The sequence below is a fragment of the Microtus pennsylvanicus genome, chromosome 21 (genome assembly GCF_037038515.1).
Source record: "Microtus pennsylvanicus isolate mMicPen1 chromosome 21, mMicPen1.hap1, whole genome shotgun sequence".
Taxonomy (NCBI): domain Eukaryota; kingdom Metazoa; phylum Chordata; class Mammalia; order Rodentia; family Cricetidae; genus Microtus; species Microtus pennsylvanicus.
Genome location: NC_134599.1, coordinates 8,313,038 through 8,340,758, shown reverse-complemented (window position 1 = coordinate 8,340,758; position 27,721 = coordinate 8,313,038). Strand labels below are relative to the sequence as shown.

The 27,721-nt window shown below is 45.5% G+C and overlaps 1 protein-coding gene across 4 annotated transcripts in view; it reads left to right on the top strand.

The window, feature by feature from the left end:
* The window catches only part of Osbpl3 (oxysterol binding protein like 3), a 172,329-nt gene that overhangs the window by 119,858 nt on the left and 24,750 nt on the right, over positions 1-27,721 (top strand). For 2 of the 4 annotated variants that reach the window (XM_075955151.1, XM_075955152.1), the window contains 6 exons: positions 5,439-5,566; positions 8,663-8,770; positions 18,052-18,186; positions 19,235-19,328; positions 22,690-22,940; positions 25,802-25,939. In XM_075955151.1, the coding sequence (XP_075811266.1) occupies positions 5,439-5,566; positions 8,663-8,770; positions 18,052-18,186; positions 19,235-19,328; positions 22,690-22,940; positions 25,802-25,939 (854 nt within the window). The remainder of the gene's footprint in view (positions 1-5,438; positions 5,567-8,662; positions 8,771-18,051; positions 18,187-19,234; positions 19,329-22,689; positions 22,941-25,801; positions 25,940-27,721) is intronic. The other 2 variants (XM_075955153.1, XM_075955154.1) reach the window with 1 other exon arrangement.

Genomic DNA, 27,721 nt, shown 5'->3' with positions numbered 1-27,721 from the left:
ACATTTCCCCAAATGTATTTTATGGGATTCTCATTTCAGAGGACAGGTAAAAGTCAAAGCGAATTTTGTGATTAAAAACACCTGGAAAATGCTGCTGCCCGTGGCTGCTTTGTTTGACGTGTGGAACTGCAGGTAGGGAAATCCACAGAAAGGGCTGCAGCAAGGAAACCTGTCAGGTTTTTTAAGCTTTGATTTTGAGTGTTATTTGTGACGTTCCCTGTTGACCCATGACCGTCTGGTGGGGAGCGTGGCAGCAGGCAGGCGGGTGTGGCACTGGAGCAGCAGCTAAGAGCTTAGCATCCTATCTACAATCACCAGGCAACGGAGTGTGTGCTTGGCCATACCCAGGGACAGGCCACGCCCCATCCAACAAGGCCACACCTCCTAGCCTTTCCTGACAGACCCCCACTGGGAATCAAACTTTCAAATATAATGAGCCAAATTCTCATTCAAACCACCACAGAAGGAGACATCTGTCTTCTGGCATGGAAGAGAAGCAGACATCTGGAGTCCTAGGGATGAGAGAAATCCTCACTTACAGATGTGAAAACCCAAATGAGAACAAAGGCAAACTTGAATTCCTTCGTGTCCGGAGTGTTTTTTAGGGTTAAATTGGAACCGGATGGCCACTTTCTGAACTGTTTTGAGCCATGAAGCCTTGAAGGAAAAGCCGAATATGTCACTGTGGTACCAGCCATCTTCATGACCTGAGGGGAGGGTGGTCCGTGCATTGTTCACAATTAGAATTCACTGTTAGTTTGTGGAACATTGGATTCACTTAGATGCTCAGTATCCCGGCACTCACGAAGCAGAGGCAGGCAAATCTTTGTGAGTTCAAGACCAGCCTAGTCTAGTCTACAAGAACTAGTTCTAGGACAGGCTCCAAAGCTACAGAGAAACCCTGACTCAAAAAGACAAACAAACAAAAAATGTAGGGCCATTTAGCAAAATTCACTAATGTTTCTAAATCAGTTCAGATGGAATACTGGTTAGAAAATATTTTTTTTTTTTTTGGTTTTTTGAGACAGGGTTTCTCTGTGGTTTTGGAGCCTGTCCTGGAACTAGCTCTTGTAGACCCGGCTGGTCTCGAACTCACAGAGATCCGCCTGCCTCTGCCTCCCAAGTGCTGGGATTAAAGGCGTGCGCCACCACCGCCCGGCTCTAGAAAATATTTTACAACTATGGGCACCACGTAAGAGTTGAAACTTAGGGGCTGGAGAGATGGCTCCGTGGTTTAAAGCACTGTCTGCTCTTCCAGAGGTCCTGAGTTCAATTCCCAGCAACCACATGGTGGCTCACAGCCATCTGTAAAGAGATCTGGCGCCCTCCTCTGGCGTGTGGGTATAAATGGAGGCAGAAAGTTGTATACATAATAAATCTAAAAAAAAAAAAGTTGAAACTTAGAAGAGACAGATTAAAGATCATCAAACCATCCCTGATAGTTTAGGAATGTTACTCTTTTGAGGGTAATTCACATGGTTCCCATTAAAAGGAGGAAAGGGCTGGAAGGATGGCTCAGTGACCAGCACACTTACTGCACAAACATAAGTACAGGTGCAATACACTCACTTAGATACCTTTTCAAAGCTTTTCAGTCTCTAACAAATTTAGGATGGCGTTAGAAAATAAGTAAGAAGACTCTCCTGACACAGGAGATGCCCTGGTGAATCAGTGTCACTGTGTTAGTCACGATTTCTATTGCTGCAGTGAAGCACCATGACCAAAGAGGGATTGGGGAGGAAAGGGTTAATTCGGCTTACATTTCCACAGCCTGGTTCATCACTGAAGGAAGTCGGGACAGGAACTCAAACAGGGCAGGAACCTGGAGGCAAGAGCTGACACAGAGGCCATGGAGGGGTGTGGCTTACTGGCTTGCTCATCATGGGTTGGTCAGCCCGCTTTCTTATAGAACCCAAGACCACCAGCCCAGAGGTGGCCTCACCCACTGGGCTCTCCCATCAATCACTAATTAAGAAAATGCCATACAGCTGGATCTTGTGGAGGCATTTCCTCAACTGAGGCTCCCTGCTTTCAGATAACTCTGGTTCGTGTCAGGTTGACATAGACTAGCAAGCACAGTTTCTAGCAGTGTAGTTATGATCTCCTGGGAGCAGCATCTAGTCACTGCTCCGAGTCATGAGTTGGCCAAGTGTGGTAGAACACACTGATAATCTCAATATTTGGGAGCCTGAGGCAGGAGGAATGCACATTTGAGGCCGATTCAGGCTACATAGTGAGACCCTGTTTCAAAACACACACACACACATACACAGACCACACCACACATGAATTTAGGTGACATGGCTTATGATCCTCTTTTTAGGTGATTGAGGAAGAGTTTTTTAATATATATGTGTGTGTGTGTCAATATATATATGTGCGTAGATAGATAGATAGATAGATAGATAGATAGATAGATAGATAGATAATGAAATGACTGTATGGGTTTCTTTTTGCCTATGCCCACTGCAGTCTTAGCTATATGCTCCTTTTCCTGAAGACAAGGGAGCTAGCAACTGAACCTAGAGCTTTGCTCTTGCTGGCCAAACCCTCTATTGGTGAGCTCTGTTGTTAGCCTTCCTGGCTGTACACTCCTCAACAGACTGTGTCCATTCTGTCCTTCAGGAATTGTCGAGTCTGGTGGAAAGACCCTCCTGGCAGCAGGGCATCTGAAAGGCAGAACAGTTGACCTGGGAAAACTGAGCCAGCCAGGTGCATGCCCATGGTATTTGGAGGAATTATGTATCCATAGAAAGGGAGGACCCCCAGGGACCCAGCAGGACAGCTGCGGGTATCCTGGGGAGCTGGGGGGAGATGTCTAACCAGGCATAGATGCAGTGAGGTCCCTTGTGGCCTGCTGTCCTCCTCCCAAGGCTGCTGCTCTCTGCCTCAGAAGCTCTGGCCAGGCCTCATTCACATAGACTCTGCCGTATGTGCATTTATTTATAGCTGTCATCCCGATAAGAGCTGAGTGCCCATTGCCCCTCCTGCCCAGACTCTAAGAGCATAGGCATCACTTTCACTCTCGTGCATCTCTTCCGTCATCGTGACTGTTATCCTTCTGGTAGCATCCATTATGTATTGCATTTGTGCATTAGGTTCAGGACCTTGCCTGCATTGTCTTACTTAATCCTTATCACAAGCTATAAAGTAAAAGCTAGCAGTATCTCCATTTGGGGTTCAGGCACATCAGATACTTTCCCAAGGTCATAGAATGACTAAGTAATCGGCCCCTCCCTTCTGGTTATAGAAGCCACGCACCGTAGCTTGTGAGTTTGTGTGGGGCGAGTGAGGAGGGGAGGAGAGAGAGAGAACGCAATTTGTTTGTTTGCATTAGGATATTATGAGGATTCTCTGGCTCTCTCACTAAGTGCGCCAGGCAGCCAGCAGCAGCATATAGAGACAACAAACCGTCTTCCTTCTTGCTGGTAAATGAAGGAAGCAAGTCGGTAGTGAGTATTTAGTTTCTGCTATTGAGTAGGCCATTCTTGGATAACAGTACCTCGGGAAAGGCAAGCCTGTGAAATTTAATAAAATATCAGGTCACTGGAGAAGTCTGTCTCAGTCCCTGCCTTCTTGCCCTTCTGCAACAAACTGTAATGGAAGAGAATGGAAAGATAATACCTAGTGTGGTCTCTGTGATCCGTACTTTAGGCAGTCGTTCCCTTATCCTCAGGGAGTCACTCGTACCCTATGTGATCAGAGTCTAATAGATATTTTGTCATACCTGTTCCTGTGTTTTTTTTAAATCTCTGTGTGTGTGCTGTGCACATGCACGTGTGTATATGAGTGTGTGTGTACATGTCTGTGTAAGTGTGCATGTCTGTGTGTATTAATTTGTTCATGTGCATGCATGCCCCAGCTCCCACTTAGGGTGTGTGTGTGTGTGTGTGTGTGTGTGTGTGTGTGTGTGTGTAAGTGTGCGTTTATGCATGTGTGTGTATGACAACCTTTGGTGTTGGGTCTCACCTCTACTGTTCGAGACAGGCTTTCTTTGCTGTCTCCTGCTGTGTATGCGTCTGTCTGACTCTGGGGATACTCCTATTCTCACCTCCTTCTCACTGTTGGATTGCAGAGTGCAACGCTGCACCCAGCTTTCCAGGAGTTCTGGGGATTCGAACTCAGGCCCTCATGCTTGCATGGCCATCCCCACGGCTCCCAGCTTGTTTTGAGAGCTCCAGCTTGGGCATTTAAGTGATTACTGGTTCTGGGGTCTCACTGAACTTGAAAGCTCCCAAAGTGAACCGAGTGGCTGAACGCCAAAATTAGCCAGAAGACACTAGGAAGAAACAGGGTGACACCTCATTTGAAAATCGTTTTGGCCTCACAGAAAATCTGCAACAGTAGAACAAAGAAACCCTAAACTCCGCCCAGATTGTCCATCCGTTCTTTTCTTTTCTTTTTTGCAGTTTTCTACAGTTATTTATCCCCGGCTCTTTCTACACACACGATTTTATTTTGCTGAAATTTTTGAGACTAGGATTCCTGAGTCATTATGCTGTTCTTTGAGGCTTTATACTTTCTATACCGGGCACAATGTAGTTTTCTAACTCAGGGCGTGGCACTGGGAAATGACACTTTGGTCTCCCATTCATGGTGTCAGCTTCTGAAAAACATCTTTTAATGTTGTTCCCCCATGGGGCACAGGATCTGGCCCCTGCGCACACATTGTGTTTCGTTGTCTTCAGCACAGTTGTTTGAGGGCAATTTTGTATAAAGTCGCCACTTCAATGCCTTTGAAGGGTTCAAACTAATTTTTAGAAACAGAATGTTCAGCTGTCTGTGGTTCCCTCGTGGTCAAACCCAGATTACCCATCCCTGACTGCCCTTCAGAACAGTGTGACTTTCCCAAGGCATCATAGGCAGAGGTACCCAGCGTTCACCTGGCTTTCACTGGCAGTTGATTCTGGCCACCTGGTTGAGTTGTAGACTCGTTTGTTCTGATGTAGTGATAGCACATTTTCCCTATGGCCAACGAGCCTTGTTCCTCACTGTTTCTAGCCTTTAAGGACATGAAACGAAACGCTGGTGGCTTTAAACTTCTAGGTGAAAAATCATGGTGTGCCTCAGCAGGTACAGGCCTGGGGATTGACAGTGTATATAAATTAATGGATTATATTTTTTCTAGTAGTTTTCAGCAAAACTGAGTCACAGAGAATCCCCATGTGTCCCTTGCCACCTACATAGGCCCCTCCCACTCTCAGCATCCCATACAGGATTAGGGACGGTTAACGCAGAAGAACCTGTATTGGTACATGTTGTCACTGGACCCTGTCATTCCCATACATTCAAAGTGTTTTTCAAAATCAACGTAGAATGTGTATTTACCGAACTTAGAATACTTTGCTAAAATCTTGTGTAAGAAGTACACTCTTCTGCATTTTGTTTTTAATTATGCCTTTTCCTTGTTCCTTCTTGTAATGATTATATCTTTATAGTTTACTTCGCTTTAAGGTCAGCATTTAATAGCATATCGGCGGAGAGAGAGAAGCTGAAGCAGCTGGAGCTGGACGCCTCCTCCTCACCCTCTGCTCAGGTCGTCGGGCTGAAGCACGCTCTGTCATCCGTAAGTGGTGTGTGCGTCTCTGTTTCATAGACACCTGTAAGTGTCCGTTTCCATGGATACAATGAAAATTGATGATTTCTCAGGGTCTAGTTGGATCTCGGGGAGAAAAGCAAACAAATTATCCAAGTTACACTCAAACCTTTCTTGCTCCAGACTTAAGTTTTTAAAATAAACCCAAACCATAGCAGCTAGCATTTTCCTAAATGTTCGAGTCTCTGAGTTTGTTTTCTTTAAATTTATCTGAATTTTTCTGTTCCTATCGAACTTTTAATGTGTGTCTGTGTGGAAGTCTTGCAGACATTTGTTGGCTAATGCTACAAAGTTTGACATTTGCAAGGTTTTGCTCTGAGGCATCGTAAGTTTAGATTGTCTTAACAAATAACGCGAGCAGCAAGAAATTTCCACTTTACACATTTTCCGTCTCCACTGCGAAGTGCTGATCCTACTTAATGCTCTTCCAAATATGTGAGTGATATTTGATTTGAGCAAACAGACAAAACCTTCCGCTTTTCCTCTCGCGGACACAGCGGTGAGTCATATGAGGGGACCGTCAGGCGGTCACTGCAGCTTCCAACCGAACAGCCACTGTCGTGGCCTCAGATGAGTTTCCGCAAGCCATTGTCACTTATTATTTTCTCAGCTTCACTTTGCTGCTCAGAATCGCTGGGCTCCATTGGTACCATGCTGTGTCCTGTGCCACCCCAGCAGCTGAAGGTGTCTGGTGGTGACACCTTAGCCCTGCTCTCTATCGAGAAGCCCGAGAACCTTTGCAACCACATACGTATTTGCTCTTTTCTCTTTACTTGCGCTTTGGAATTCCTGCTCTAAGAAGAGAAAGGATGTGTGCGCACGTGGAATTACTGTCTGAAGCGCCACTGACTTGTATTTTGGGTCAGGTGGGAGGGATGAATTTTCGGATCATGTGACCAGAAGCCAACATAAGCACTGAGGGGGGAAAGGTCCATTTATGGTTTCTATTTGTCTAATGCTAGCAATGTACTGTTAATTAATTAGCGCTACAACATAATGTTAATCGTGGACCTTGATGGGCAGCACACAGTGCTTGCTGCAGACACTCAGATACTTTCATTCGGTGGCAATTCCAACAGTACTATCTTTGGTTTATTTTGTCTTGTTTTTTAAAGACAGGATCTCATATAGCCCAGGTTAGGCCTCATGTAGTCATGTAGTCCTGTCTCCACCCCCATGTGCTTTAAATTGCAGTCATGTGCCCAACTATGCTATTTTTGACAGAAACACTTTAAAATATTATTGGCCCATATGTAGAGTCTCCATCTTTAAATTCTGTCTATCTATCTATCTATCTATCTATCTATCTATCTATCTACTTATCTATCATCTATTGGTTTTTCGGGACAGGGTTTCTCTGTGTATCAGCCATGGCTATCATGGAACTCACTCATGTAGTCCAGGTTAGCCTTCAGCTCATAGAGATCCACCTGCCTCTGCCTTCCGAGTGCTGGGACTTAAGGCATGAGCCACCATGCCTGGCTTTCAGGTCCCCTTCTTAAGTCCACAGAGAAAGGGACATCTTTTGGACCTTGAGGAGCAGCTGGCGCAGCTGGGGTGGCACTTTGGTTCTTCCACTCTTTCTTTGATTTATTTCTCGCTGGTCCACTCTTCTCATTGTTCCCGTCAGAGGGGCTCTAAGTGCTTTTAGAAGGTTCCTCTGATGCGGGGGTCCCTAAAGTCCTTGCCATGGTCTTCCTCCCCCTTCCCCTTCTCACAGAGGTCCAGCCTCCTTGCTAATCTGCTTGGCTGCACTTACTAGGCTGTTTCCAGGCCAGATACGCGTCACCTTTTCTAAGGGATGCGTCTACACCCGCATCAACAGTTTAGAAAGAAGATGAAACACCATGGTCCTTTCTTTCCTTTTTGGCTTAGATTTCTGATTTACACTTGTTTCTTCAAAATATTTCTTTTTAGAATAATCATAGAACTATTATAATGAATATATGAATATATAGGTACTAAATTTGATATATGTGTATATTTAAAATAATAATATAATATAATAATTGCCACAATTCTAGGCTTTGCTAAGATTCTAGACCCCAAAACAGTGACATGTTGCCTCAAAGGGATTATTATATGTGGGTACATGACCCTAGTTCTTGTTCAGAGTTTCTTAAATGATTCAAGGGTTCTTAGAATAATCTATGTCCTCTATGGCCACTGAAAAGTAAAACTAGAGCCAAATGTGGTAATTTTGTAATCCTAGCTCCTGGGAGGCCGAGGCAAGTGTTCAGAGTCCAGCCTGGGCTATGGAGTGAGACTCTATCCTATATGTTCAACAATGATGATAAGAAAGGAGACAAACGAGGCCACTGTGGAGATCCAGGAGCAGACAAGACTGTCGGCAGCTTGTGTCCTTCCTATAGTCACATGTGCAGAGGTGCCACGCGAAGGAAGTGCACAGCTTCCTTTTTCCCATCAGCCAGGACCTGCCAGAGAGGTTGATATAGGAGGTGACAGTCCCCAGGAGGAAATAGAGGTCTCGCTTTATGTCCGTGGCTCACATCCAGCACCATGGACCATAAGCCTGCAAGGTGCATAGGTAAAATTGTTTGCTTAGTGTTTGAAAAGTGAACTGTCTAATTCCCCAAATATGAATAAGTCACCAGCATACTTCTGAGGTTCAGTGCAGCTGACGTGATAATTAACTTACACTGGGTCACGCCCGCTGGCATCTCGTCAAGGACAGGAGGAGCTAGGAGTCACGAGGTGTGGTGGGTTTGCGGGGGATCTGGTCCACAGATCGGCATGGCAGGAAGAAGAGCTATTGCCTGTGGGTCACCAGTTTTAAGAGCTGATGTTGTCTATGGCTTCCTTCTACAGCCTTACTAACCCTCTTTTCGCCTCTGGAAATGGAGGTTAACAAGGGGGTATCCTGGACCTTTTTGTTACCTCCCAGCCTCCTGCTGAAGAGCAATGGGGAGAGCCCAGCCAGACACACCCTGAGGTGTCCCACTCGGGACATCTTCGCTCCTAGACTTGCTTGTGCCCAGTCCCCTGCTGCATTTTCCTGAACTGTCCATTTACTAATAAATCCCTGCTATTCTTAACGTATTCCAGGCCCTAGCACAAAACACAGACCTTAAAGAACGCTTACGCAGAATCCATGCGGAAAGTATGCTCCTCGACCCTCCTGCTGTTCCCAAGTCGGGGGACAACCTGGCAGAGGTGGGTAGGTTTCTCGTCTGGTAACTCTTCTCTGCATCTGCCGCCCGCCCACCCCCAGCGCCCTCTGTCCAGTTGCATAGCCCCCTGCTTCACCCCCTTGAGTGGCGACCGTGCTCCTAGCCTCCAATGGCCACGGCCACAGCCCAGCTCCAGCTGAGCTCTTGGGATTCAAAGCCTTACTGGCAGAATGCCGCTCAGCACACCCTTCAGCTGCCTCTCGACTCCTCCTTTTGTGTCTCTACCTCATTCCCTCTAAGGGGCATTATTTTTACTATGTGTTACCTGAGTGCGAACTGTAGAAAGACAAGTGGTTTTCCTTGTCATTTCTGAAGAAACTTCAGTTTCCGTGACCCGCGGTGTCTGTGCCTTGCCTGCTTCTTGTGTTCCGCGAGAGCCATGCTAGTCTTTGCCACCCTTGTCCCTTCTCCCTTCTTCCTGTTTTGTTCTTTTCTCTGTCAGAACACAGCTCTATACTCCTAGGGGAAAAGGCGCTGCTCTACAGTCAAAATCCATTGTCTGTGAGCACACATTAGAAAGGCCTTTTACTGAGACGCAATACAGTTTAGCAACTTAGTAGGTTGTTTTCCTCTTGGACCCTAGTTCAACCCACAGACCCCCGACACACACACACACACACACACACACAGACACACACACACAGACACACACACACAGACACACACACACAAGGTCTTTCCTCAAGGCTTCGGATATCTACCCCAGATGTGTAAAATTCTCCATTAACAAACCGGTTAGATTTCAAATGAAAAGCAAGGAAGCGGGCTGGGGAGGCCATGCCGTCAATACAACGCTGAGGACCCCCAAGAACCCGCATCAATAAATACAGGTGTGATGGACCATTCTTGTGATCCTAGGACAGGGCGGGAGGGGCAGCTGCATGGCTGAGGCTCTCGGCCAGCCAGCCTGGCCTCTGTGGTAAGGGTCAGGCCAGTGAAGGTGGGCACAGGGCCAGTGAGATGGCTTAGGAGTGAAGGCTCTTTCCTCAAAGCCTGGAACCCTGAGTTGGATCCCTGGTCCTCTGACCTCCCCATATATAGAGTTTACAGAAGGAGAAAAAGGTGGGCAGGGCCTGAGGCACAAGGAACAACACCCACAGTTGTCTCCGCCCCCCATATACATAAGCGAATACACACATCCTCTCACTCAGCGTTTGCCCACGCATTCATACCCACGGGGCAGCAACAAAGGGCTGGTGTTCACATCTGTAAATGCTTCGTTGTTATCATCTTCATCTCCTTAAGAAAACCCACGCACAGTCCTTTCTCTGTGTGAGCTGAGGATGAAGAAAGTTGAGGCCCAAACACCCAGGTCATTTGCCCTCTTTGTACCACAGACATGTGGACAGGATCACCGCACCAGGCCAGAGCCACACCCTCAAGGTGGTAGCTGAGGATGAAATTCCTCTGCAGGGACACTGCTCCAAGAGACCAACCCTGCACCCTACACCAAGGGCCTCGGCACTTTAGGCCTGAACCTCTTCACCAGCCAGGCCTTTTCAAGTGAGCAAGTTAGCTAACACGGTGCCCAGTCTTTGCCATGTCTGGCCATCACTGAGCATGGTTTGCTGCCACGCACCATGGCATCTCCAATGTCATATTGATTTCCAAGCCATTCTTACCTTTTGCTTTAGTTTCTGGTTTGTTTTTTTTTTTTTTTTTTTTGAGATAGGGTTTCTCTGTGAAGCTTTGGAGCCTGACTTGGAACTAGCTCTGTAGACCAGGCTGGCCTCGAACTCACAGAGATCCACCTGCCTCTGCCTCCCCAGTGCTGAGATTAAAGGCGCATGCCACCAGTACCCGACTGTTCTTACCTTTTATAATACATATTATTGTGTGAATTACATTTACATGTTTTGTTATGAACTAGATAATCTTCACTGAGCATTTATGAGCCCATATCTACTGTGAATCACTCAAGCTGTTGGTGTTTTGAGAAAAAAACCCAAAGCCCAGGTCTAGAAAAATGTGCATTTTGGGACCAGTTGCAAACAGGGATAGCTAGAAAGCTGAAACGCTCTGAACTGTTGAGGACGGTGCCACCCCACCCACCCTTGAGTGCGTCCTTCCGCTGTGTTCTCCAGTTGCTGTGTCCTTGTCTCATTTGTTTCCTCCTTCAGAGAGTTTCTATTTCCCCTGGTTTATCCTTTTTTCCCCATGGAGTGACTCAAGGCTAACTTTCCCAGCAAAGAAAAGCCATTGTTACCTTCAGGAAATCAGAGCAAGAAATAAGAATGACCACATAGACTGAAAAAAAAAACACCCTAAATTGTGTGTGTAGTGTGTGTGTGTGTGTGGTGTGTAGTGTGTGTGTGTGTGTTAACTTTAAATTTTTAGTTACTTACAAAAGTTTAAAACATTTATTTATTTAGTGTGTATGTGTGTGTGCACACATGCACATACATAAACATGAACCACAGGACATGTGTGGGGTCATAGAGCAACTTGCAAGAGTCAGTTCTCTCCTTCGACTCTGTGGGTTCGGGGGATTGAATCTAGGTCATGGGGCTTGATGGCAGATGTCTTTACAGACTAAGCCATCTCACCTGCCCCCGGGTTACCTTTTTTTAGGAGATTCCCTCAGACACCTCACAGCAGATTGGCAGTCCCCAACAATAGGCTCAGGCCAAGGGCTTCCACTGTTTCCCTAATTTCTGTTGCCGTCTTAGGGCTGCTCAAAGGAGCTGCTGGTGTTGAACCTGGATACTGAACCCTAAAATCCCCTCTTCATAGAATGACCCCCTCAACTTACTCAAGACACTCTTACTATGTATTCATAAATGACATGTTAATATCACCAGGGAAATATTAAAGATTGTACTTTTATTATTATCTTATGTTACTTTGGATGAGCAATCAAAGGGCAAGTGCTCTATGGGAGTCATATCTTTTATATCTAACTGGCATCTAAGAATGAGCATGATGGTGACATGTGCGGTCACAAGACTCAGAAGACCCTGGCAAAGGGACAGCCTGGAGCCAGCCCAAGTAGATGGTGAGTTCCAGGCCTCTCTAGGTAACAGTGAGACCCTGTTCCAAGCAAAGAGGTAAATCTCAGTGAGATTTAGGCGCCTTTAAAACATCTATAACTTAGAAAAAAACTAAGAGAAGATACGTAATCCCTTTATGTTATTTATATATGGGTTCCTTCACTTGTTTTTTTAAGTTGGGGTCAAACACTGGACATTAATGTTCAGACTTCCCACCTTGACTCTGGAGAGGGGGTAGCAGTTTCATTTTAGAAACAGGGAAAGTAATGCCCAGAGTAGTTTAGTACCTTCCACCAGAAACACAGCTAACAGAATCAAATCAGGATTTAAATTCACAACTCGTGAGGCCAGAGTGCGTGTTCTCCCCAGTTCCACACCTCTGTGTAAAGAAACTGTGCTGAGCCTGAAGACAGAGCTCGGGGAAGGTCCTCTACTTTTGAATGGGTGCCCATGAAGTGCGGGAATGACTGTCTTGGACCTGGACATGGCTTGATATTTCTCCTTATAAAAAATAAACAAATGGATAAGAAAGGCACACGAGAGAAACAATTAATGGGACCTCCTGAAACTGAAAAGCTTCTGTAAAACAAAGGACAAGGTCAACAAGAATAAATGACAGCCTACAGAATGGAAAAAGATCTTTACTAACCCCACATCAGACAGAGGTCTGATCTCCAAAATATACAAAAAACTCAAGAAATTGGTCATCAAAAGAATAATCCAATAAAAAATGGAGTACAGACCTAAACAGAGAATTCTCAACAAAGGAATCTAAAATGGCTGAAAGACACTTAAGGAAATATTCAACATCCTTAGTCATCAGAGAGAGAAATGCAAATCAAAACAACTCTGAGATTCCATCTTGCAACTGTAAGAATGGCCAAGATCAAAAACACTGATGACAACTTATGCTGGAGAGGTTGTGGGGAAAAGGAAACACTTCTGCATTGCTGGTGGGAATGCAAGCTGGTACAACCCCTTTGGATTGTGGTGTGGTGATTTCTCAGAAAATCAGGAAACAACCTTCCTCAAGACCCAGCAATACCACTTTTGGGTATATATCCAAAGGATGCTCAGTAGTGCCTCAAGGACATGTGCTCAACTATGTTCATAACAGCTTTGTTTGTCATAGCCAGAACCTGGAAACAACCTAAATGCCCCTCGACCGAATAATGGATAAGAAAAATGTGGTACATTTACACAATGGAGTACTACACAACGGGAAAAAAAAATGACATCTTAAATTTTGCAGGAAAATGGATGGAGCTAGAAAACATCATTTTGAGTGGGGTAACCCAGACACGAAAGACAATTATCACATGTACTCACTCATAGGTGGTTTTTAAACATAAAGCCAAGAAAACCAGCCTACAAACCACAATCCCAAAGAACTTAGACAACAGTGAGGACACTAAGAAAGACTTCTATAGATCTAGTCTACATGGGAAGTAGTAAAAGGCAAGATCTCCTGAGTAAATTGGGAGCATGGGGACCTTTGGAGAAAGTTGAAGGTAGGAGTGGAGAAGCAAGGAGGGGAGCAGAGAAAAATATAGAACTCAATAAAAATCAATAAAAAAAATCTGATGGAAAGGCAGACTATTCGATAGCTTAGGCCAGTGCAGCTCTCAGCAGGTTGAAAAGAAGCTCAAGTTTTCTCCCGTTGTGTGCTAAGATCCAAGCTAAATATAAACGTTGAGAAAAAATGATTTGAATATTTATCAAACCGCTAAAATAAGGATTTCCTAAACTAGGGAGTAATAATAATTTCCAAAAGAAGTATTAACTACATTTCACTCCTTTTATCGAGAAAATGTTTAAAAAATGGGAAGGCACATTTAAAAAAAAAACAGGAAAAATATCTTCAGTGAAAATGATGGGCTTATATAATGCTGAGTACATGACAGTATTTTTAAACTGTGAACAAAGCTCAGACAATACCAAGTAGTTTAAGACACTCAGGAGGCAGAGGCAGACGGATCTCTGTTAGTTCGAGGCCAGCCTGGTCTACAAGAGCTAATTCTAGGACAGGCTCCAAAACTACAGTGAAACTTCCTCGAAAAACAAAACCAAACAAACAAAAATGTAAGACATTAAGAAACAGTAGGCCCAGATCATTTACACTCTCCAGGAATACATAGTTATGGGGTTTGCTTCAGTGGGATTTAAAGAAAGAAAAAACCTCTTATTATCCAAGTCAGTCTTGAGGGGTTGAACTGTAGGATATGATAGGGGCAGAGTGAGGTTATCGTCCTGGTGAGTGGGTATTGCAGCGTGTGCACACAGCCTAGATGGTGGGGCTGACTGTCCACCAAGGCTCTCTCCAGAAGCACTATAAACCTGCTAACAGCTTTGCATTTCCTTGTTATAAACTAACAAGGAACGTGTCATCTGACTCCCCTTTTGTTCCACTGCCAGTGCTTCTGGACAACAGAGTCTCATCTATGTGACTGGAGTGTGTTCCACGGGACACCTCCTGGAGGCCTTGCCTGTGGCTGGCTTGCTGTTGCCTAGTTTTCCTTGTTAGTGGAGTACAGTCTCAAACACTGACACAATAGAGAACTACACAGCCCAGGAGCGGTGGTGTGTTATCATGGTCAGCGTTGTGCGCTGGGCAGAACCCCATCTCCTGTACTGTTGAGCAGCTAACTCAGGCTTATTCACACCAGCAGCCCCACAGATACGAGTCACATGACACTATGCTCTTGTGACATCACTAGGGGACAGGAGTTCTCCAGCCCTGTTATAATCTTTCGTAACACTCGGACAGAAGTATCATTGGCACGTGACGATATATATAAATCCACAGGAAAGCAGGAGTTCAGAAGGAAGCCCCTGGTACCATGTGTCCTGGCTTTTCCCACAGTAACATTCTCCAGCTCACTTTGCCATAAAGAACGTTCAGTCTAATGAAAAGGAAAACTATTCGATCAGTTTCCTAAATTGTGGCATTCAAGAAAACAGTTGTCTTAAATATCGAGCTAATTAATAATCCCATGTTTATCATTTGAAACATTTTCACTTCTGGACATGGTTCTGAGAAATCATAAGGTATATGCCAAGGCATGCAATGATGGTCTGCAGTCTGCGGAGGACTAGCGTTCTAATGCAGGGAGCTGAATTGCCCCTCTGTAACACACAAGTATAATGAAATAGCTGTCGGCTCAATTTCGTTCTCTCAGAGACTTCTTCCTGGCCTGGAAACCTGTTCACAGTGTAAAGTAAAACAAGACACATGATATGTACAGTCTGATCCCTTCTTAAAAACAAAACAAACAAACAAAACTACATAAATTTTTCCTAGGGATGTGTGTGTGTGTGTGTGTGTGTGTGTGTGTGTGTGTGTGTGTGTGCCTGTTTTAAACAGGGTTTTTCTATGCATCTCTAGTTGGTCTGGAACTCACTTTGTAAACCAGACGAACCTTGAACTCATAGTGCTTTTCCTGCCTCTGCCTTCTGAGCTCTGCAGTCACAATGAGTCACCATGCCCAGCGACACCAGTATTTTAATAGAGAAAAATATAGCACTATTACAAGTGATTGGATCTTTGGAGGGATTTATTTATTTATTTGCAGTTTCGTGTTTTTATCCGAAGAACACATTACTGCTGGGAAAAGTTATTTTGATGCAATGTTGCTTGGGAAAATTTAATTATGTTTGTAAGTAGTGTGATTACAGTTATTACGAAACCAAAGTGCATGAATAAAAAGATAGGGGAGAAAATGGCTTGTAGCGGTTGTTTTAGCTTGATGGGATTTTGAGGATTCTGCATCCCTTCTTTTTTTGTACTTATTTTTTTTGTAATATAAACGACAGGTAGACAGCCACTCCTGAGCTGCAGTGAGGAAATTACTGTGCTGAGCTATGTTCCTATTTTAGTAGATAAGACCCTGTGGTCTTTAAAGTGCTATGCTGGAGGGTTGGTGCTACTGTGTCCTGGGTGTTTGCAGTATGAGCTCTTCAATAGTTGCTAAAAATTGTGGGACACCAAAATGAGGTAGGGGCTAGAATCCCAGATCTGAAATGTTTCAAAGCCAAAACGTTTTTAACATAATATCACACATGAGCAATTCCATATCTGACCTCATGGGACAGGTGTCGATCTAAAATCAACTCCCTAAAAATATTCTAAAAATACCCTCAAACTACATGTATAAGAAATGTAAGTAAGTTCATGTTGACACTTTGGCCCATCCCTGAGATACCTCATTATAGTTTTAAAAATCCATTTTGAAAGTGAAATCCAAAACACAGCTGCACCTAAATGCTTTAGCTAATGATTTTCAACGCGGATTGTTTTCAGCATTGATAAGTCAGGAAATCCTTTTGCTCCATCAGTCCGGGAGGAGGAAGCTAGAGCAGGTATGTGTGGTGATGAATTAATGAGAAGCAAAGTAAATAAATCATGAGCACCTCTGACCATCAGCGCCCACGGGAGATGCAGGAAGATTCTGGTGCCTGCATGAACGTTTAAGGAGTCCTGCTGGGCACTGCGGTGCCTCAACTCAGCAGCCTTGTGCCTGCATCTTTGAAGGAGAGAGACATTTACTACTTTAGGAAAGCAACCTCCTACTATTCATGGGTGAAGTCTCATCGACACGGCTACCTCAACATGACCTGAGCCAACACAAGAAACAGGACACCTAAAGAGGTGATAGAATGGCCGAGGGAAAGCTCGTGGGGGCCTCGACTCTCAATAAAGAACTTAGCCTACTTAGAGGTGCCAGGAGCAGAAGGATCCCAGGAAAGAGGGGGCAGTTGGTTATCCAACATCACAGGGTTGCCCTGAAAACACACAGACAACTAATGATATGCAGACTTGGCACACACACACACACACACACACACACACACACACACACGCACGCAAATGACAACAGTTAAAGAAAAAGCCAAAAATTTGAGAGAGAGCAAGGGGGGTACATGGGAAGGGTTAGAGGAAAGATGAGGGGATGGTATACTTATATTTTAATTTAAAAAACTATTTTAGAAAAAAAGAAAGCAGTTGCCACACTTGGAGATCTTTATAAGGGACAGAGAAAGCTGGCTTTTGGAGGCTGTATACAGTATTTAAATCCTTCCCTTGGGCTGACATAGAAAGACTCCAAGAGAAGAGGCATAGAATTCCCTCTGTTCCTAAAGTTAAAAGGACCCACTGATATTTATCAGTTAGGAAACTGCTGAGGCCTCCTGTCTCAGTGGCTCTCCTTGGGCACAGCATACATAGATGAGATGAGCTGAACTCATGAGACCTTTGGGTATAACAGCATCTGCCTGAACCTCTCCTTTCCCCCTAGTTCGGTGATTCACTCCTCAGATGGAGACAATACTGGAGCCACCCCAGCAGGTCAGCAAAATACCTGAGCTGACTAGGGACTCACGAGTCCAAGGAATCACCTTGTTCTAAATCTGTCCTCATCAAGGTCTAGGTCGTAGGAGTCAGAATTATGGTCTCCTTTGCCTCCACCTCCGTAGCACAGTGTCTGTCTATTTGTTCTGTCTAATGTGTACAGGCCCACAGGTCAGAAGCCTTGGCTAGTCTCCATGCTCCTTTGTGATTGGCTGAAGGCTATATGCCAATATTTGCTTGATTCGGTGAACGGGGTTGGAATTTTACTTGGAAAGCACATCCCTGAGTATCCAGGATCCTTCTAGATCCTTCTTCATGAGTCTGGAGGGTGGAGGAACAGGAGAAAAGAGCAGAGTATCATTCTGTTAAATTACAGAGTCATACCCAGGGCCTGAGGTCTCCTTCCCTTTGAGAGTCATTGTGGGTGAAGAAAGACAGGAAGTTAATCCCATTCATCTGTGAATAAGGAATGATCTGCCACTATGGGCACCTCTGGACCAAAACACAGAGTTTATTTGTTAAGAGATTCCTTGGAAGCAGCCTGTTGGTCTCGGAGCATGCACTGGGACCCCCTGCTTGAGATCAGCCATGCGTTGAGGAAGAGTTTATACTAAAAAGAATCACCCTGAGTGACAGGAATAAAAGGGTATGATTCAGTTTGGAGCCCTCCTCGTCCTCCCAGGAACAAAGCTGGTTTGTGCTTGAGGTTTGTGGCACGTGTCTGCACAGCGTTCATGCCCATAAGTGAAGCCTCCTTCCCATTTTGTTCTTCGTGAGGCTCGCTTCTCCTTTAAAGCGACCTCTGCTTCATGCCTCCCGTATGCGTGGGCCTGTGACCCGGTGTTTGTGCAGTTAAATCATGTGTGTGTTTCGTGTCTCTTGAGACTGTTCTAAATATATGCAATTTTCTTTCTGCTCCCCAACTAGGAAATCTCCGGCGACGAAAGCCGAGCCCTGGTGCACCAGCTCTCCAACGAAAGCAGGCTGTCCATCACCGACTCCCTTTCTGAGTTCTTTGATGCCCAGGAAGTTCTGCTTTCTCCTAGCTCTTCAGAAAACGAGGTTCGGACACTGTTCTCAGTCATCTGCCCCACCCCCCAGATCTCCTTTATGACCTTCTTCCCCAAACTGCTCAGTAAAGATTTGTCAACAAAAACATTAGACTCTTCCGCACCATTACATTCTGAGGGTCTGCTTGTAATGCACCCCCAAACACAAAGTGATACCGTACACTGGGAAAATGTGAAGCTCAGGGTGTTGGACTATTGTTTCGGCTACTTCGGCTTTTTGCAGCTTCCCATTGCTAGTTGTGAATTCTGCCTGTTCATATACTTGTTTTATATCCTGTGTTTTTTAAAATCACGTTAATTTATGTTGTAGATTTTATATCATTATTGTCAAATATGTTTATTATGTTAATCTATACATATAAATGTTTTTAATTGATGCACGCAAGCATACTTTTTGGAATAGGGAAGCTCCACAGAAATACAATATAAATTTGTGTACTAATTCCTATAGAAGAGTCTTTTCACAAACAAGTTGCTTGCTCCATTGTTCAAGTATTAACATGTTCTGGAAAGGCTGCAGGGTAAGAATTTTTATGATGACAACAGTAACCTTTGAGATTTTTTTGTTTGCTTATTTTTCTTGTGAGAACCAAGAATATCTAAGAATGTCTTCCCTCCCTCCTCACCCCCTCCCTCATCGTCTCTTTTCTCCTGTGCCTTGGATCAAACTTGGGTCCTTCACATCCCAGGCAAGCACTCCCCTGCTCTTCCAGCCTTAGCAGTTTGTTTGTTTGTTTACTGTAAGCATTTCCCAGGTAGATTGAGGGTGTCTTATGAAAATAATACCCCAAGTGATTTCTGTGGATTTGTAATGTGAGACATAGCATGCTTGGTCATTTGGAGTGGGTTTTTTGAAAGGCTGACTCTCTCATTCTCTCTCTCTCTCTCTCTCTCTGTCTCTCTCTCTCTCTCTCTCTCTCTCTCTCTCTCTCTCTCTGTCTCTCTCTGTCTCTCTCTCTCTGTCTCTCTCTCTGTCTCTCTCTCTGTCTCTCTCTGTGTCTCTCTCTCTCTCTCATTGTGTTATCTCTTCTTTCCCACAGATTTCTGATGATGATTCCTATGCCAGTGACATAAGTGACAATCTGTCCTTGGACAACCTTAGTAATGATTTAGACAATGAAAGACAGACCTTGGGTAAGTGTTACATTACAGGATCTCTGGAAGCCTGTGACTGTATGTGCATGTGTGAATGAGTGAGTGTGTGTGTGTTCGTGTGTATGTGAATGAGTGAGTGTGTGTATGTTCGTGTGTATGTGAATGAGTGAATGTGTGTGTGCGCGCGCATGCACGTGAATGAGTGAGTGAGTGTGTGTGTGTGCGCGCGTGCACATGAATGAGTGAGTATGCGTGTGTGTAGGGCTCATGCCAACTTTAGGCGTCATTTTTCTGGTGTTGTCCACCTTACTTTTTGATACAGAATCTCTCAGTGGCACTGGAGGCTTTCCAGTTGGGCTAGGCTTGCTGCCTGATTGCCCAGGGATCCTCCTGTCTCTGCCTTCCAAGCACTGAGATTACAACTGTGCACCACCATGCCTGATTTTTTTTTAAACAAGGTGTCCATTGTGTAGCCAAGCATTTTCTCTGTAAGTGTAATATAGGATATGGTGTTCTTCTTCAGGTACTGGGTACTGTTGTAGTTTAAGGGTTCAATAGGGCATGTGTAACTGAAAAGTCTTAAGTGATAGTTAGCTTCAGATTGCTCAGAAGAATATACTCCTACTCCTCTCAGGGCACCCTAAGATACTCTTTCTTATTGCTTAATCCTAAGAAGAAAAATGATGACCAAGAAAGGTAATTCAGAGACTGGCAAGAAGGCTCAATGGGTAAAGGTGCTTGATACCAAGCTTAGCAATCGGAGTTTGATTCTTGGAACCCACAAAATAGGAAAGGACTGACACCCACAAGTTGTTGTCTGTACACACACACACACACACACACACACCCTCACACTGTGGCACATGACTGTCAAATAAATAAATCAATAACATGACTTACAAAGAAAGGCATTTGATGATGTGAGTCTGAACTGTGGGGTCCCTAGACTATTGCACACTACTCCTAGCTTGTGACTTCAGGAAGCAGCATGGTCAGGTTAGGGGGATGCTCGTGGAGTGAGTCCATCAGGTCCATGGTCTTCTGCACAGGTCCCTTAACATCAGACACTCCCAGTCTTCACGTCTGGTTACTCCCCACTGAATACTCAGAGCACCATCAACCACCCATTTTCATATCTACACAGAGGACAGGACCATGCCAATCCCTTTATTTCAGGGTCTCAGCTCAGCAAATGTTTCTGAGCCGTGCAGATGGGTTATCTAAACACCTCAGAGTCGCTGCTCTCAGGGCTCCAGAGCCAGGTGGGTGACCCCACCATCTACAAAGCCTCTATTCAGCATCACCGTCTGGAAGGAAGAGCCTTCGTGTACCCTAAAACCCAGTGAGTTAGAAGTAGAAGGTCACAGATAGGAATGCAAGTTGTTTTCTAGAAAAACAGAACGAAAAGGCAAATGAAGAAACATCACTTGCCCCCTTGGGGAGCAGTGAGTGGGGTGAGCACTCAAATGGTGCTCTAGCTACAGAGGAGGAAGACGACACGTGCTCAGGCCCCTCCCCCAGCTCCTGGAGGCTTTGGGGGATGGAATCAGGGAAGCACAGGGTAAACAGGATACAGAGGTCAAGTTGGGAAGAAATGATTGATCCAGGACATAGACCGCAGTTAGGCTGCATCAACAGCAGCTGAGATGACCATGGAGGTGATCGGGCTGCGTCTCTCTATCTTAGCCCATGGCTGAGATGACCACGGAGGTGATCGGGCTGCTCCTCTGGCTTAGTCCGTGGCTGAGATGACCACGGAGGTGGTCGGGCTGCTCCTCTGGCTTAGTCCGTGGCTGAGATGACCACGGAGGTGGTCGGGCTGCTCCTCTGGCTTAGTCCGTGGCTGAGATGACCACGGAGGTGGTCGGGCTGCTTCTCTAGCCTATCGCGTTGCTGTCTAGCTCAAACATAGCACCAGAACTTCCTTCATCTGAACTTGAGTACCAGAAACAGATGTCTCCAGTTCTTGGTAGACTTTCTCTGATGGTGACAGGGTTTCTAGACATCTGGAAAAGACACCTGCAGAAATAACCTTCATGTCCTACAACTCAGTTTCCCTACTGAGGAGAAAAGAGGTGAACCCCACTCTGTCTGTGGGTGTAGCTCAGTTGGAAGAGTGTTTACTCGGCATGTGTGAAGTCCTGGATCCTATTTCCAGCACCACATATGGTGTAGAGGGTCCTTCTGTTTGTGTGTTGCTTTCATTGGTTAATGAATAAAGAAACTGCCTTGGCCTAGTTGATAGAGCAGAACTTAGGTAGGCGGGAAAGATGGAACTGGATTCTAGGAGGAAGAAAGCAGAGTCAGAGGGAGAGACATCATGGAGCCGCCAGAGACAAACATGCTGAATCTTTCCTGGTAAGCCACTGCCACATGGCGATATACAGACTAATAGAAATGGGTTAAATCAAAATGTGAGAGTTAGCCAATAAGAGGCTAGATATAATGGGCCAAACAGTGATTTAATTAATACAATTTTTGTGTGGTTATTTTGGGGCTAAGCTAGCCGGTCAGCCGGGAAGAACAAGCGGCTCCCCTCCTTGCAACAGACGTAAAGTGAGGCATAATAGTGATCTCCTGTAATCCCAGGATTAGGGAAGTAGAGGCAGCAGGGTCAGAAATTCAAGGGCATCCTTGGCTACAACGAGAGTTCAAGTCCAGCCTGTTGGCTATGTGAGACTCTATTGGGCAAGAAAATGAAAATGAAAACAGCCAAACCACCATTCTCCAGCTATTGCACTAGAACCCCCAGAGCACACGGCAGACCCTTGGTGTTCAGGGCACTTCTCACCAGTTTCTCTTCTTTTTTTTTTTAAAAAAAAGTGCAGGTCATGTGGAGGACCTGTTGCTGTGCTGCAGAAGTAGCTGAGACCATGAGCTGTAGGGAATCCTTGAGCCCCAGCTCTATTCCTTGTTGGTTATGTGTGCTGGCCCTTCCTCTCTGCCTTACTTTCTTCATCTATAAAATGGGGATAATAATACTGCTTACTTCAAGACATATTCTACAGAGGAGGAAGAAGAATTCTGACATCACAGAGTGAAAAGCGGAGTGCGTACAAGCCACCAGGAAGGTGACTGTGGTAGCCACCTTTCTTCAAAAGAGGGTCGCCATCTTTCTTCAAAATGTTAGACAAGTATATTCTCAGTTTGCAGTTTAGGGCATGGGTTATTTAACAGTGCCAAGATTGGCGCATAAGCACGTGCTCCCTTACTGAGGTACACCCTGCTTTGGTATTTAATTGCTCAAAATTCTCTTGCGAGTTTCAAGCTTTCCTTCCTATACTGCATAGCTGAGCGGGAGAGTGAGTACTTGCTTGGGAAGGTTCTACTCCTGGATTACTCCGCATGGTGAAACACAAGCAAAAGCTTCCTGGAGTCAACCAGAGTTCTTTCCTTCCAGGTCCTGTTCTCGAAAGTGGAGGGGAAGCCAGGTCCAAAAGGCGGACCTGCCTACCGGCGCAGGGCCCCAACACCAGTAGTGTCAGCTTGTGGAGCATCCTGCGCAACAACATCGGGAAGGATCTGTCCAAGGTGGCCATGCCAGTGGAGCTGAACGAGCCACTGAATACCCTGCAGCGGCTCTGCGAGGAGCTGGAGTACAGCGAGCTGCTGGACAAGGCTGCACGCATGCCCAGTGCCCTGGAGAGGATGGTGAGGACCCACTCCCTGGCTTTGTTCTTCTGAGCCATTCTGAGGCCAGGGGCCTAAAGTTCAGGCTCATTTTGATTTAGAGATGGTCATTTCTCAGAAGATAGTCCTTGCCTTCCCCTGTGCAGTTACCTCAGAATCTGCAGAGGGGAAGCAAGGGGCCTCCTGCAGCTGGTGCCAGGGGGCTGGTGGCTCTGCTGTTTTTGTGCTTGCTCTTTCTCTGGAAGCTTCCATCTGATGGTTCTCAGAGGCTTGGCTGGAAAACATAGCTTTAGGCTGTCTGTGTTTATTTTTACTACCCTGGGTGGACAGAATTTAATTTCTTGAGCTGTTTCTCTCATCCCGAGTAAATTTCCCTTGAGAATGTTTTTGTTTATTTCTGGAATTGTCCCATTCGTTCCTACGTTTTTGGAAAATATCATTCACAGAGAGTGATTTTACACCATTACACCAGAAAATGACCCCCACCACCACCACCACCTTTTTCTCTCTCTTATAGAGTTATTTAAATAAGCAACTTGGTTGGTAAAACTCTTAAATATTTGTTGTGGAAACTATTCTTCTGGCTTCCTCGAATGTGCGCTGGTGATCAGTCGAGCCCTTGCCTGTGTGGGGAGGCGGGGCTTCAGTGCTGAGTTCTCTTGGTATTTGCTGCCTTGCTAAACTGGAGAGGAGTGTGCCTTTGGGCTTCACGGAACTAGCCGCCAACACCCCCACCCCCTATCTCCCCCCAGTCCACTCACCTCTGTGACAGAGGATGCAGACCCCTTTAAACTCCACCCAGCCTGCAGTTCTCAGGCTCAGTGAAGCTTCTTGGCGGTGGTGATTTGGAAATGAATGGGAACCTCAGCTCCTGGCTGAAAGAGACAGCCCCTTGTGCTGCCTGAACTCTGGGGCCCTCTCAGCAAAGAGATTTTCTCCCCCTTTGATGCTTATGATCATATGATTATAAATGCAAAAAACACCAGCTGAGATTTTGCCCTTTTTGTTGAATTTCCCCAGAGAGTTGCCTGCTGGAGACAGGGAGGCAGGAAGCTTCTAAATCTAGAGGTAAAAGTCAGCATTTATGGTGCTTTGCCTCAAAGAGAACGATTCACTTTGAACATGAAAATATTCTCTTTTGGGGGCTTTGGTTTTTTGAAACAAGGTTTCTCTGTGTATCTTTTGAGCCTGTCCTAGAACTTGCTCTGTAGACCACGCTGGCCTTGAACTCACAGAGATCTGCCCGCCTCTGCCTCCTAAGTGCTGGGATTAAAGGCGTACGCCACCACCGCCCAGCAGATTCCCCAGAACCCATATGGTGACTTGCAGTCATCCATAACTCCAAATCCAGGGATCCACCATCATCTTCTGGCCTCCTGGGCACTGGCTGCACATGGTGTACACATACATGCCCACAAAACAGCCACATGCAAAATAATACAATTTTTAAAAGAAGGGAAGAAAATATTCTTAAATGTGTTTCATTTCTGTAGCAATTTAAAACCCTTAGGATATTCAACAATTGATCCCAGTAATTGACCTAGAACAGGTTTTTAGGGAAAGCACAGCAGTATACAACAGTAATCCCAATACTGGGGAAACAGAGGCACGAGAATTGGTGCATGTTGGGGGCAGACTAGATGTATCCAAGTTTCAGGAATGCAGTATGTCTTGGAGAGGTCCAGTTAGTAATGTGTTTGCCGGGCAAAGACAAAGACAAGGACCTGGGTTTGATCCTCAGCACCCGTGTAACAGCTGGCGCAGCGGGAAACTCTTAGCGCTGAAGGGCAGGTGGATTGTTAGAGCTTGCTGGCCAGATGCTATCACCAAATCAGTGAGCTCCATGTCTGGTGAGAGACCTTGCCTCAAAAACTATGGTGGGGAGCAACCAAGGAAGATATCTGACGTTATATCTCTCATTCCTGTGAACATGCTTACACACATGCACTTGACACACAAACACACAGTTATAGATGACACTTATTTAAGTGTAGCAAACTTCATAGCATGTTCAGAGAAAAACGTCGAAACTGTTCCTATCTGGTATTAAAAAAAAATCTCCACGTTACTACTTTCATATAACTTTGAGGGGGCAAAACAAAATTCAGACAAGAGATTCTGTTTCCATTGAGGCTCTGAAGGAGACTCTGAAGAACATGCTAGAATCTACATGGTGAAGTTCAGAAGAGGATTTTACTAAACCCATGTGTGTAGTTCATTCTCCCTCCCCTTCCCTCCTCCCTCTCCCTCCTCTTCCTCTTTCTTCCCTTCTCCCTCTTCCTCTTTCCCCCTCCTCCCTGTCTTCTCCCCTTTCCCCCCTCCCACACCTTCCTTCCCACCGTGCCTCTCAGTTTTCCTCCCAGAAAGGCAGAACTTCCAAGTGCTCTAGCCTGTTGCTCTGTTGCTTCTCAGAGTACAACGATGACTCCCATTTCCTTTGGAAAATGTGAGTTCAAGTTTCCAGGTTTCTATGATAACAATCAATGACTCGTTAAGGGTGTTGTGCACATTTCTGAACGGGAGGGGGCATTTTACTTCCCTGTACTCTTTCGCCATCTGCCCTGAGACCCCAGTATTGCGACCTCAGCACTGCCCGGCTGCATGGAGAGGATTCAGCATCGACTGTGTGGGACGAATTTTATCACCTCATTCCAAGCATGCCTTCCAGATTTCAGACACTGGGAGAAACCGGCAGTTTAAGCTGCTTGATTTGTCTCTGGGTCCAAATGAACATTACTTAAACCTGCAATTGTAAACCCAAGTTGGTTGTCTTTAAACCAAAGACATAATGTTGTCTTTCTGAAATAAACAATATGTTTTACTTCTCACGACACGTTTCTTGGTGACACAGAAGTAAGCTAGTTCTTTACTTCTGCTCGCAGGTATACGTGGCAGCCTTCGCCATCTCTGCCTATGCATCCAGCTACTTCCGAGCAGGCAGCAAGCCATTTAACCCGGTCCTTGGAGAAACGTACGAATGCATCCGACGGGATAAGGGCTTCCAGTTTTTTGCCGAGCAGGTGATGTGCGCCCTTTGTGTTTGTTGAGAGAATCGCTTGTGCCTGCTATTAAATGCGCTTTTGAAATATTTATTTCCCTCCTTTCACTGGCTTCAAAAGGACTGAGATAATTACAGACTTGGCAACATAAAGCCAGGATATGTTTTCTCTGCGTGGAAGCCGAGCTAGCACCCACACCACCCTAGCCTCCCTAATTCTGAGCACCTGCCTGGCTACAGGCAGCGGCAGAGGCAGCGTTCATTCTCCTTCAGATCATTAGCAAAAGGAAGTACCAAGGTCCAAGCCTCTGCCCAGAGTGTGACTTAGAGAAAAAGTGTGTCCAAGCAGTTGTTACCACTATTCTGGAGCCCAACTGCTCCTCCGAGTGGGCGTTGCCATATCAGTGCAATGGTCTAGATTTTTGCTTAAGAGAAATCGCTTGTGGGTGTGTGTTTGTTATTCAGAACAACGATGTATGTCTCTCTCTTTTTAATGTTTACTATGTGCCTATGGCTCAGACCCTGCAGTGGAGTGGGGAGGCAATGGGGATAGACAAGAGTCCTATCTAATGAATGAACATGTTGTCCTTGTGTGACCTAAGAACCATTAGATCCTTCCACACAAGGTAGCATGGAAGGGTCAGGAGCCAAGCGGCTCGCATTTGAAGCGCAGCTCTGTTTCCCACAGGCTGTAGAGCTCAGGGCAAGTGGAGGTGAGGCCATCATTTGTGTCTTCTGTGGTTCTAGAGCAGGGTCTGATCATGAAGTATGATTGTTCAGTGTGCATTGAGGGATGAAAAGCCCATGTGTTTGCCAACGTGGAGCACCCCTTCGGCTAAAATAGATTCTGCGCCTTTAGAACAACGCAAACCGCCCTCTAGGAGACTCTAGCCGTCATTGCTTTGATAGATTTCTCTCCCAACTCCTAGAAAACGGAGGATAAAGAGGGAATGTGGGTTGCTAAATATTCGTTCCCTTCTGGTTATTTTTGTCAATGGATTTGCGTCATGGGGTCTGGGAGAGAAGACGTAGTGAACTTGGCTTTTCTTTTTTGCGGTGCTCCTCCCCCCACCCTCTGTCTTTCTGTCTCTTTGAGATAGGATATTACTACACATCCAGTTTGACCTCAAACACACATTCTTCTTTCCTCAGCCTCCCCAGTAAAGGAATTACAGATTCACCATCACCACACCCAGCTCCCCAGAAGCCGGGGACTGTGATGTTTTTTGCAAAGCTGTATAGTATACCTGCCTGCCATCCAACTGTTCAAAGGTCTCAGGCAGAGAATTCAAGGCCAATCTTGGCTTCCTAGAAAGTTCTAGACCAGCTTAGGCTGTGTAGTGAGATTTTATCTCAAAAACAGACAACACAAAAGCCAAAACCCAGAACAATGGTGTTCCCTGGAACTTTGAGGAAAATGAATATCCAAAAGCCCCCAAGCATATTGCCAGTGGCTTCCCAGGTGAAAACGAAAGGTAAATATTACTTAATATGGGGAGATGGGAGCTAAATCGGTAGTTATGGGATCCAGTAATCTGTCTGACTCAAATTCAGCTGGGTTATTTAAATACTGAATCTAAAGCGGAATGAGAATAAATGAAGACATGATTTGGTTGCCATGGTGTTAGATGCACTTTTGTGGGGGAAAAGAAAAAAAGAAGAAAATGAAGGCCTGAAATAGCCCCAAACTTCAGCTGGCAATCGGAGCAGAACGAAGAACTCTCAGGGAAGAGTGGCATGAGCTGTGGAAAGGTGAATGGCAGTCCTTGGGGTCCTGAAGGGGTGGCGCCAGTCACAGGGTCTG